Consider the following 13,370-nt stretch of genomic DNA (forward strand, 5'->3'; position numbering starts at 1 on the left):
TTCTGCAATAACTCTACATCAACAAAATGTTTAAATAAATCATTAATAAAATAATTATAGTTATAACACAGGTTCACAGATAATTGTAAGAAAATATAACAAAATAGGAATATCAATACACAACAGTAGTCCAAAAGACAAGAAGGAAAATATTACCTTAATTACTTGCAGCAACTAAGTTTGTAGCTTACATTAACTCCGTGAAGGTTAAAATATGAAATTTGTCTGGCAAGTTGAGGAACTAGAAAGCTTTCACATAGACATTTGAAAAAAAATCTTGTAATGTTTTATCTGCCTGATTGGTAGACAACAAATCAATCAAAATGGTCGCAATGGTTGCATTTGCCGAGAAACCCTTGCCAACCATCATCTGGAGATATTTCACTGCCCATGATGTCTCATTACGTTGCAAAAAGCCTTGGATGATTGTGTTATATGTGAATTGGTTAGGTGAACAACCGTTCTCCTCCATTTTCTCAAGCAACTCCCTTGCTTCATTTAGTAGTCCCTCTTTGCAAAGCCCTTTGATCATTATAGTGTAAGTCCAAACATCAGGTTGCAAATCTTTGGCACGAAGAGCATTAAAGAGTTCTTTTGCAGTTGTAAGGTTCCCGTCATTACACATACTATTAATCAAGATGTTGTAAATCACAATACCAATGTCTAACTTTTTGTCCTCCATCTCTTGAAACAATGTCATTGCCTCAGAAAAGTGTAAATTCTTACACAAGCCATCTAACAAAATAGCATAAGTTTGGCAATCAGGATGTTGGCCACAACCTTGCATCTCATGGAGTAACTCTAGTGCATTCTCAAGTCTCCCCACTCGGCAAAACCCGCCTATAAGAGTGGTGTAAGAGACAACATTGGGAAAAATTCCTTTTGTGGACATTTCACGAAAGAGACTCATTGCTTCATCGATTCTTCTATTTTTACAATATCCATGGATCAATATGCTATAGCTAACAATACAAGGCGAACAACCCTTTCTAACCATTGTTTTAAATGCTTTAACAGCCTCATCCATTCTATTTTGCAAACAGTATCCGTCAATCAAAGAATTGTAAGTGAATGTATTAGGCTCTATGCCTTTCTGAATCATCACATCAAAAAGTTCTTTTGCTTCTTCCAACCTCCCTTCTTTACCAAGTGTATCCACCAATATGCTGAACGTATGCACATTTGGCATAATTTTCTGTTGCACCATCTCCTTCCATAGTTTAATTGCCTCCTTCCACCGGCCGAAATTGCATAAGCCCTGAATTAAAGAACTGTAAGTGAAAACGTTTGGCTGAATTCTTTTACTTGTCATTTCGGAGAAAAAAGTCAAAGCTTCAGTTATCGATCTGTCCTTACATAAACTATCAATGATTGTGCTATACAGCACTACATCAAGTTCAAGATTTTCTTCTTCCATCTTTCTAAGCAACACAATAGCTTCACTGGTCTTACCTATTTTACACAAGCAATTCATTATCGTTCCGTAGGTAACTATATCAGGTTTGTAACCTATTTTCTCCATTTTGTTAGCCAACTTCACAGCTTCAACAATTTTACCTTGAAGACAGAGTCCCTTGACAAGAGTATTAAGAATTGTAGAGTTTGGTTGAAAACCAAGTTTGAAAATTCTGGCTAAAATAGAAAAGCCGAAATCCACCCGGTTCAAATGGCAGAAGCAATTAATCAGAATGCCCAGAGTATAAATATTGGGAGCAATTCCTAGCAGTTCCATTTCTTTAATCAGAGTAATAACAGTTGAGTGATGCTTCATTCTTGCAATTACAGTCAGCAATTGAGTAAAATCCACGAGGGAAGGCAAAGGGTGCATGTGAAGCATTCTATCAAACAGGCCTAAGGCATCATCAAGATTCCGAAAGCTTCGAGATCTGCATCGATCTCTCACAGATTTCGCGAACTGGTTGGGGCTTTCAACATTATCTCTATCACTATTGGTAGTTTTAGCAGAAGTCGCACTAAAACAGCGGCAATAATAGAACTTTTGAGCATGGAAAGAAAGCCTTACATGAGAATAACGAGGATCGATAAGCAAATGATTGAAGAAGAAAGCAATAGAATTTCTAGACTTAGCAGTCGTACCCATTTCCTGAGGAAGAAAAACAGACCTGATGTACTCTTCTAGAAATGGCTCTGCACAAGAGAAATAAGATCTGAGATGTAGCAGTGGCTCAAGAGAAATGGCCCTTCTTTTCCGCTTTCCCAGTTCTTTGCTTTAACGTTAAAGAATGGGAGGATCTTGGCTTCTTTACTCACGAAATCACACGACGTCGTTTTTGTCAGCTTCCTCGTATTTTTGTTTTACATCTCGAAAGAACAGTTTCGCCCTTCCTCTCTTCTATCTCTTCTGCCAGACGGACCATTCTAATTTAAGGATCTTGTTTTTGCATTAATTTGTAAAGCTGTTTCATATTTTTTTGGAAGGGCCAATATTTTCATTAATGAGATATTCCCGCTCTATATAAAAAATAATAATAATAATAAAATATAGGTATTCCCACTCTAATGTGGAAGGTCCAATTATAAGACTAATACTAGAAATAGGACTTTTGTCCCATTTTTATCTCAATTGTGATGTATGTTTTAAAATTATCTTTTAATGGACAACAAGTGCAAGAATGACTTTAGGGTGCGTTTGGGATTGCGATTTCATAGACAATAAGTGCGATTTTAAACCAAATCGCAGAACATTGATCGTTTGGGAACTGCGTTTTTAAAAATTGCGATTTGAAAACGCAGAAAATCTGCTTTTTCAAATCGCAGATAAGATGGTGTTTTTTTGAAAACGCAGAATTTTAAAGGTAAATTCGCGATTTTAAAGGCCAAACTGCGATTTTGCCAAATGTTTAACTGCGTTTTTAAAAATCACTTTTTTCAAATCGCACATTTTAAAATCGTTATTTTAAATCGCACTTTTTGAAATCGCAAACCCAAACGGACCCTTAATGGTGAATAGTTTAATTACTTGACTAAATGTCTCAGTTTAGTCAAATTCTTCTTCTATTTAAAAAAAACTCTTGGGTTATTTTTGCCTTTTGCTAGCTTTTAAGGGACATTAACAATTTCTTGATAGTTTGATAAGGGGATGCTATCTCAATTGAAAGTTTGGAAGGAAATATTGTCAATTAGATAATAGTTTGAGGATCGTATATGAACATTTTTTCTTGTTTTTAAAAATAAATAAATAAATGTGGTGACAAGGCACCATTTATTGGGCATGCCACATCACCGTGGTGGGATGATAGTCAACGGTAACAATGGTGGTAGTCATGATAACAACGATTGTAGCGTAGCAACTAGCAACAATGGCTCTTTTTACAACTGTGATGGTGATAGTGTGAATAATAATAATGGTGGTTGGTATGAGGATTCTAATATTGGTAGAATTTGTACAACAATTTACTCTCTCATGGATTATAATTTGAGATTTTCAAGTATAAAATTTTACAAAATTTGAATTATTATTACCTCATTAGATGATTGGCAATCTCTTATTGGTGCTTCCTGTAATATCTGTTGCAAAAAAGCATTGGCAAATTCCTAAAAAGGTACAATTATATCAACTAATTAAGATGATTACGTATTGTTTATTCTTAGAGTGGGTGTGGTCTCTCGAGTACGTAGGTCAAAAGTGCGTTTTTAATAATAATAAAAAAAAAATTAAGAAAAGTGTGCTTGAAAAAAAAATAACGATTTGAAAACGTGATGCAATAGGGTGCATTTTAAAAACACATAATTTTAAAAACTAAACCGTAATTTTAAAGACCATATTACAATTTAATTAAGCGTATTTTTAAAAATTATAATTTCACTAACAGCATTTTAAATTAAACCGCACATTTTAAAAATGTCAAACCAAACGTTCACTTCAAAATGCACAACATATGTGAGATTTAGGACATGCATGCCTAACACATGCCGGCAATGTCACACTGTGACAGCATTTGATGCAACAAAAACAAACATTAGAATATAAATTTTAAAGCGAAACTAATTCACACTTTATGCTATAAAAAAAAATGTGCACAAACTTCATGTTCACTGTTAATTGAAATAATGATGTATAGACAGACATTGAATTTGGTTTTTTTTTTTTTTTTAATTTATAATTTTTTATAAAAAATAAAAAAAAAAAAAAAAAAAAAAGGTGGAGATGAGGCTTATTGTTATATGTGGCATCACCTTCAAGTGCTTTCACATTATTCCACCATTTTCATGCCTTAGATTGTTTTTTCATGCTTTCAAATCAACTGCGATCTGTTGAAGTTGATTCCTGATGGACCTTTCAAGGGTCGTGGTTCTTTTGTTTCTGTTACCGCTTCTTCCAAAGAGGGCCTAGTTATTTTTAGACTCATTTCGTTCTATTAAATTGTATTTTTTGCATTATAATTTTTGTTTTGGGCCGGTTGATGGTAAGCAAGCCTCTCTTTTTTTTTTTTTCTTTTTTTTTTTTTTTTTTTTTTTTCCTTTTTTATGTTTTTAGTCTATGTAGTATGTAATCCTTTTCCAATTTGCTAAGAAAAAAAAAAAAAATCAACATCTTTGCCAATCATGAGGCTGTGACCTGAAAATCCGGCAAGGACCCAATCATTTTTTTTTTTTTAGTATATCACAACTTTCAAATTTACTTAGTTAATTATCTTCCTCACAATCATTATCCAATCCTCTCTAATCTTCAATCCTCAAAAATAACTTATACTTAAAAAGATAAAAAAAGATATGTTAAGTATTGATAAAATATTAATTAAAGGATTACACTCACTATTTCTTATCAACTCAACCTTTTGAGATAAAATGGCTATTTAACAAGCATATTTGGTCTAAAATACCTCAAGAATTTTGCAGATATGTAATTATTTTTCAGATACATTTACCTTTTTTTTTTCTTTTTTTTTTTTCCTCTAAAGAAAAGGTAAGAAGTCATCTATTTTGAAGAAGTTTTAGAAATGCATTTGGAAAATGAGCTCTAAAAGCCATTTTCAGCTTTTGAAAATGAACAAGACAATGGCGACGATGTTGACAAAGACAATGGTGACAAAGATACATATTTTTTTTTTTGTTTTTCGTTCTTTACTTTCAATATTGACAACGAAACATATTTATTGTGATTCAAAGAAAAAGATTAATCGATTTTTTCGACCATTTCTCTCCACAAACACTCATCATGTCCATTCCAAACCTCAGCTCTCCATTACTACAAACCAAACATATCCCAAAAACAGTCTTACTACGTCGAAAACCGACACACATGATTCAATATTTCTAGAGCAAGAAAATGAACAAGACAATGGCGACGATGGGGAGATACTTGGGTTGATCCTAAACAGAACACTTTCCATGAGGTCTGAAAGACATAGCTCGGTGGAGAGTGCAGTGAGGAGGGCATTTTCTATGAGGCTATCAACGCCTGTGGCTTCAGAAGGTTATCATCGGCTTATCGATCATCACCGGTGCGACTTCGATGAAGATGATGAACGTCTGATTGCTCTTGACGCCGGAAAATTAATGGACATGGACAGCAAGCCCGCACGGCAAACAAGAACCAACAAAAGGAGGGGCAAAAACATCTTTGAAGCCTGTAGGCGCCTCTTGGGGTTTTAATTTTAATTTCCTATATATTCGCTGTCTGTTTGTTTCTAATTGTTTCACTCTTTATTACTGAGATTAATTAGTTAATCATTTTATTGCCACACCTCTTGTGTATTTATTAGGGCATAGTGCCCCTTTGTTTTCAAGGAATATCATTCTCTCCTACTGATAGATCCCTTTATAAGACAGGGTTTTCATTAGGACTCACTTGTTTAAACAAGTATTTTAGTCATTTTTAGACTTGTTCAAACATATGGGTTTCAGAAAGATCCTCTCTCAAATAGGGGTGGGTATCGGGTAAGTCGGTGTCGAAAATGGCATTTTCGATTTTCGACCTGTCTTTGTCGGTAAAGTCGGGTAATTACCCGACTTTATTCCGGCAACTAAAATTTTCGAAAAACTCGATAATTCGAAAAATTCGATAATTTTCGGTCGGTAAATCGGTAATTGCATAGAACAATGAAAAGAAAAGAAGAATGAATGAAATCTGGAATCTGGAATCTAAGAGAGCAAAAAACAACCACAAATCACAATATATGTATATAAATGAATAAATCAAGGATGATACAGTGGCCGACGGCGGGCTGGGATTTGGCCGTGGCCGGCTAACTCGGGCTGAGCAAGGGCAGCAGGTGGGCGTGGCTCGTGAGCGATGGCTAGGCGTGGGTGTGGCCGTGTGGGCGTGGGCAGACAGGTGGTTGGGAGTGATTCTAGGGGTTTTTTTTTAAGGGAGGCGGCAGAAGGAGAACGTGAGTTACATGAGATGATTCTAGGGTTTTCCAAAAAATATGAATATATACTCAGTGTTTAGTTGAAAAATGACGTCGAGACTCGAGTTGGGTAATGGGTATTGCCGTATTGGGGACTGGGGTCTGTGTAGGCAGTGTAGCGGGTAAACCTGTGGGCTGTGACTAGGGTGAGTTTTCAAGGCAAGCTGCATGATTGACATGTGGCTAGGTAGATGGAAGAGGCAAAAATCTAATGGTGGAGAATGGTCAAAAAAAAAAAAAAAAAAAAAAAAACATGGGAACATGCACCTTGAAAGAGGCAAAAGCTGCGGAAATTACAAAATAAAAAATGTAGAAAACGATTTTTTTTATTGGCCTGGATGATGTGTAAGAGAAGATGGGACAAATGCTCATAAAGTACTTGGGAAAGTGGGAAACGTGTGCCTACTGCCTAGCCTTAAAACATATAGAATACTAAGAATAGCAGCAAAAAAAAATTTTCACTTATATCTGGTCGGTAGGTCGGCTACCGACGGTAAAAAAAAAAAGTTTCGATTACCGACCGACACTTTAGTCGGAAATAATTTTTATTTCGATTTTCGATTTTTTTTTTTTTTTTGCGGTAGGCAGTAGGCGGTTAAAAACAGTTCGGTAACGGTCGGCGAATTTTCGATAGTCGGTAATCGGATAATTTGCCCACCCCTACTCTCAAATATTATTTGCCTGAATTTGTTGCAATTCAAGCAGACAATTACAAGGAATTCTGTTTTCATACCACATGCTTTGAGTAATTATCAAGTCCACCCTGAAAGAATGGGTATCTTTTCAAGCATAATAGGCTGTGTGGTTATAACTATATACCCAAAAGTAGCCTATATCTTTCGTTGTCTATTCCTTCATTTAACTACTAAAATTTTAAGTTTTTCTGTCTTCACTCTTCAGCTTTAATTTAAATTATGTGTCCACACATCCTTTGACCCCATTGGAGACGGAGGCCAATTTAAAAATGTGAATTTTTGTGTTTGACCAAGTGTCCATAATGCCCTATTAGTCCACATCACATCACAGAGTATCTTCACACAGAAATCCCACGACAATTTTTTTTATCTGCTTCATATGTTAAAATGAACATTCAAATCGTGAGATCTATTTTTTCTTTCTTCAAAAAAAAAGAGAGATGACTTAGGTGGCTGTTGAGCCACTTTCTATAGCCACAGGGGTATTATAGCCACTTCTAAATTGGCGATTAGGGTGACCGAACCATCATTATGGCAAAAAAACTAATTTGGGGTGGGCCAGGTGGCTAAATCACACCACATTTTTTTTTTTAATTTCCTATTACGATATAAGATCCAAATAATAGGTATTGCATTGGTTTGGTACAATCTCAATCGGCAATTACTTCTCAACAGTGTACTGTTTTGGTTCAGGACTGTTTCAATGAGATAGCCTACATTTGTGGGATAGCTATTTGTTCAGTGCTTACCACATGATAAGTAAGTAGAAGAAATAAGGTTGGCGTATCAAGTTGACTGACCCGCCAACCCGTTAAAAGTCAACCCTAATACAACTAGTTAAAATAAACGAATCAGACCTCTTAATTCTGACACGACTCATTTAAATAAGCAGGTAACACGACATGACACATTTCATAAACAGGTTGTATCGGATTGACCCAACCCAAATAACCTATTTAATAAACAGGTTGTGTTGGGTTGACCCAAAGACGACACATTTGACCCGTTATTTGAAAACTAACTCAAACAAATAATTGACATGTTTGACCCAACCCGCTAACTTTACTTTTAGGTTAAGGTGTTTTTATTATTATTATTATTTTTTTTTAATTTTGATTTTGATTTTAAGTATACAGGTCAAACGGGTCACTCATGGATTAAGTGGGTTGGCCCGAACCCGATTATACAAAATCTCGACCCACTAATTTTGTGTTGAGTTCGTTCCGAATTTGCGAGTCGTGTAAAAAATTGACAGCCCTAACTAATCCCATTCACAATCCACCATGGCCACTTCAAGTTTCACCGTGCTAAAACTTTTGTTCTCCCAAACATCACACCTTTAGTGTCTATCAAGCCTTGGATTGCTACCATCAGATATACTTTTCCCATCAAGGCCGACACCCACCTTCTTAATTATTGGCTATGGCCGAACACACTCATGACACTCAAGAAACAAAACAACCTTAGTATCTTAATAGTGGAGCAAATAATCATGTTATATTTGCCTTTGAGAATTTGATGTTGCAGCAACCTTTTCAAGGGATTGACAATGTGACGGTTGGGAAAGGACGAGGACTGCAAATTGCCAACACTAGTTCCACAGTACTGCTCTTTACTCCTAAAACAAAATTACTTTTACAAAATATTATACAATGTCCTGATACATCATCCAATCTTCTCTCCATTCAAAAATTTTGTAAAGATTTGTCTCATTTGGTAATGCATTTTGTGGGAGCTTCTTACTTTTTAGCAAAATGCAAAAGTATTAACAAATAACTCCAACCGCAGAATATTTGTAGAACACTCAAAACTACTTTCACCTTTATGTTACATCAGAATACTTATTCAAGAACAAAAAACTCTTTTTATAAGCAAAAATGGTACGTTGAAAAGCTAATCAAATGATACTACTGCAAATTAGTCATTTGTTTTGATCATAATATTCATATCATTATTCCATAATATTGATAAATTAATTTAATTGATGAAACACTTAAAAGTTTAACTTGGTGGGCCAGTAAGCATACAATCATCAAGAACCCAAAACTTCAAATGACCAATATTCTGCAATAACTCTACATCAACAAAATGTTTAAATAAATCATTAATAAAATAATTATAGTTACAACACAGGTTCACAGATAATTGTAAGAAAATATAACAAAATAGGAATAGCAATACACAACGATAGTCCAAAAGACAAGAAGGAAAATATTACCTTAATGACTTGCAGCAAATAAGTTTGTATCTTACATTAACTTCGTGAAGGTTAAAATATGAAATTTGTCTTGCAAGTTGAGGAACTAGAAAGCTTTCACACAGATATTTGAAAAAAATCTTGTAATGTTTTATCTGCCTGATTGGTAGACAACAAATCAATCAAAATGGTCGCAATGGTTGCATTTGCCGAGAAACCCTTGCCAACCATCATCTGGAGATATTTCACTGCCCATGATGTCTCATTACGTTGCAAAAAGCCTTGGATGATTGTGTTATATGTGAATTGGTTAGGTGAACAACCGTTCTCCTCCATTTTCTCAAGCAACTCCCTTGCTTCATTTAGTAGTCCCTCTTTGCAAAGCCCTTTGATCATTATAGTGTAAGTCCAAACATCAGGTTGCAAATCTTTGGCACGAAGAGCATTAAAGAGTTCTTTTGCAGTTGTAAGGTTCCCGTCATTACACATACCATTAATCAAGATGCTGTAAATCACAATACCAATGTCTAACTTTTTGTCCTCCATCTCTTGAAACAATGTCATTGCCTCAGAAAAGTGTAAATTCTTACACAAGCCATCTAACAAAATAGCATAAGTTTGGCAATCAGGATGTAGGCCACAACCTTGCATCTCATGGAGTAACTCTAGTGCATTCTCAAGTCTCCCAACTCGGCAAAACCCGCCTATAAGAGTGGTGTAAGAGACAACATTGGGAAAAATTCCTTTTGTGGACATTTCACGAAAGAGACTCATTGCTTCATCGATTCTTCTATTTTTACAATATCCATGGATCAATATGCTATAGCTAACAATACAAGGCGAACAACCCTTTCTAACCATCGTTTTAAATGCTTTAACAGCCTCATCCATTCTATTTTGCAAACAGTATCCGTCAATCAAAGAATTGTAAGTGAATGTGTTAGGCTCTATGCCTTTCTGAATCATCACATCAAAAAGTTCTTTGCTTCTTCTAACCTCCCTTCTTTACCAAGTGTATCCACCAATATGCTGAACGTATGCACATTTGGCATAATTTTCTGTTGCACCATCTCCTTCCATAGTTTAATTGCCTCCTTCCACCGGCCAAAATTGCATAAGCCTTGAATTAAAGAATTGTAAGTGAAAACGTTTGGCTGAATTCTTTTACTTGTCATTTCGGAGAAAAAAGTCAAAGCTTCAGTTATCGATCTGTCCTTACATAAACTATCAATGATTGTGCTATACAGCACTACATCAAGTTCAAGATTTTCTTCTTCCATCTTCCTAAGCAACACAATAGCTTCACTGGTCTTACCTATTTTACACAAGTAATTCATTATCGTTCCGTAGGTAAATATATCAAGTTTGTAGCCTATTTTCTCCATTTTGTTAGCCAACTTCACAGCTTCAACAATTTTACCTTGAAGACAGAGTCCCTTGACAAGAGTATTAAGAATTGTAGAGTTTGGTTGAAAACCAAGTTTGAAAATTCTGGCTAAAATAGAGAAGCCGAAATCCACCCGGTTCAAATGGCAGAAGCAATTAATCAGAATGCCCAAAGTATAAATATTGGGAGCAATTCCTAGCAGTTCCATTTCTTTAATCAGAGTAATAACAGTTGAGTGATGTTTCATTCTTGCAATTACAGTCAGCAATTGAGTAAAATCCACGAGGGAAGGCAAAGGGTGCATGTGAAGCATTCTATCAAACAGGCCTAAGGCATCATCAAGATTCCGAAAGCTTCGAGATCTGCATCGATCTCTCACAGATTTCGCGAACTGGTTGGGGCTTTCAACATTATCTCTATCACTATTGGTAGTTTTAGCAGAAGTCGCACTAAAACAGCGGCAATAATAGAACTTTTGAGCATGGAAAGAAAGCCTTACATGAGAATAACGAGGATCGATAAGCAAATGATTGAAGAAGAAAGCAATAGAATTTCTAGACTTAGCAGTCGTACCCATTTCCTGAGGAAGAAAAACAGACCTGATGTACTCTTCTAGAAATGGCTCTGCACAAGAGAAATAAGTTCTGATGTAGCAGTGGCTCAAGAGAAATGGCCCTTCTTTTCCGCTTTCACAGTTCTTTGCTTTAACGTTAGAGAATGGGAGGATCTTGGCTTCTTTATTCACGAAATCACACGACGTCGTTTTTGTCAGCTTCCTCGTATTTTTGTTTTACATCTCGAAAGAACAGTTTCGCCCTTCCTCTCTTCTATCTCTTCTGCCAGACGGACCATTCTAATTTAAGGATCTTGTTTTTGCATTAATTTGTAAAGCTGTTTCATATCTTTTTGGAAGGGCCAATATTTCCATTAATGAGATATTCCCACTCTATATAAAAAATAATAATAATAATAAAATATAGGTATTCCCACTCTAATGTGGAAGGTCCAATTATAAGACTAATACTAGAAATAGGACTTTTGTCCCATTTTTATCTCAATTGTGATGTATGTTTTAAAATTATCTTTTAATGGACACCAAGTGCAAGAATGACTTTAATGGTGAATAGTTTAATTATTTGACTAAATGTCTCAGTTTCGTCAAACTCTTCTTCTATTTAAAAAAAACTCTTGGGTTATTTTTGCCTTTTGCTAGCTTTTAAGGGACATTAACAATTTTTTGATAGTTTGAGAGGGGGATGCTATCTCAATTGAAAGTTTGGAAGGAAATATTGTCAATTAGATAATAATTTGAGGATCGTATATGAACATTTTTTCTTGTTTTTAAAAATAAATAAATTAATGCAGTGACAAGGCACCATTTATTGGGCATGCCACGTCACCGTGGTGGGATGATAGTCAACGGTAACAATGGTGGTGGTCATGATAACAACGATTGTAGCGTGGCAACTAGCAACAATGGCTTTTTTTACAACTGTGATGGTGATAGTGTAAATAATAATAATGGTGGTTGGTATGAGGATTCTAATATTGGTAGAATTTGTACAATAATTTACTCTCTCATGGATTATGAATTTGAGATTTTCAAGTATTAAAATTTTACAAAATTTGAATTATTATTACCTCATTAGATGATTGGAATATCTTATTGGTGCTTCCTGTAATATCTGTTGCAAAAAAGCATTGGCAAATTCCTAAAAAGGTACAATTATATCAACTAATTAAGATGATTACGTATTGTTTATTCTTAGAGTGGGTGTGGTCTCTCGAGTACGTAGGTCAAAAGTGCGTTTTTAATAATAATAAAAAGAAAATTAAGAAAAGTGTGCTTGAAAAAAAAATAACGATTTGAAAACGTGATGCAATAGGGTGCATTTTAAAAACACATAATTTTAAAAACTAAACCGTAATTTTAAAGACCATATTACAATTTAATTAAGCGTATTTTTAAAAATTATAATTTCACTAACAGCATTTTAAATTAAACCGCACATTTTAAAAATGTCAAACCAAACGTTCACTTCAAAATGCACAACATATGTGAGATTTAGGACATGCATGCCTAACACATGCCGGCAATGTCACACTGTGACAGCATTTGATGCAACAAAAACAAACATTAGAATATAAATTTTAAAGCGAAACTAATTCACACTTTATGCTATAAAAAAAAATGTGCACAAACTTCATGTTCACTGTTAATTGAAATAATGATGTATAGACAGACATTGAATTTGGTTTTTTTTTTTTTTTTAATTTATAATTTTTTATAAAAAAAAAAAAAAGAAAGGAAAAAAAAAAAAAGGTGGAGATGAGGCTTATTGTTAAATGTGGCATCACCTTCAAGTGCTTTCACATTATTCCACCATTTTCATGCCTTAGATTGTTTTTCATGCTTTCAAATCAACTTCTGTTGAAGTTGATTCCTGATGGACCTTTCAAGGGTCGTGGCTCTTTTGTTTCTGTTACCGCTTTATACGGTCCTTCCGAAGAGGGCCTAGTCATTTTTAAACTCATTTCCTTCTATTTAATTGTATTTTTTGCATTATAATTTTTGTTTTGGGCCGGTTGATGGTAAGCAAGCCTCTCTTTTTTTTTTTTTTTGATGTTTTTAGTCTATGTAACCCTTTTCCAATTTGCTAAGAAAAAAAAAATAAAAATAATAACATCTTTGCCAATTATGAGGCTGTGACCTGAAA

At 34.8% G+C, this 13,370-nt stretch overlaps 1 protein-coding gene and 1 pseudogene across 1 annotated transcript; both read right to left on the minus strand.

Moving 5' to 3' along the window:
• On the minus strand, positions 1-2,239 carry LOC133871279 (putative pentatricopeptide repeat-containing protein At1g12700, mitochondrial). Its single transcript, XM_062308687.1, has one exon. It carries the CDS (start codon positions 2,099-2,101, stop codon positions 242-244), a length of 1,860 nt encoding a protein of 619 aa, XP_062164671.1. The 5' UTR covers positions 2,102-2,239; the 3' UTR covers positions 1-241.
• A 7,138-nt stretch (positions 2,240-9,377) lies between these two features.
• LOC133871738 (putative pentatricopeptide repeat-containing protein At1g12700, mitochondrial) lies at positions 9,378-11,321 on the minus strand (annotated as a pseudogene).
• Between the last annotated feature and the right edge of the window lie 2,049 nt (positions 11,322-13,370).

This window comes from Alnus glutinosa, chromosome 6, assembly GCF_958979055.1.
Source record: "Alnus glutinosa chromosome 6, dhAlnGlut1.1, whole genome shotgun sequence".
NCBI lineage: Eukaryota > Viridiplantae > Streptophyta > Magnoliopsida > Fagales > Betulaceae > Alnus > Alnus glutinosa.

Coding starts and splice junctions, on each gene's coding strand:
- LOC133871279 (XM_062308687.1), bottom strand. CDS start 2,101: ATGGGTACGACTGCTAAGTCTAGAAATTCTATTGCTTTCTTCTTCAAT.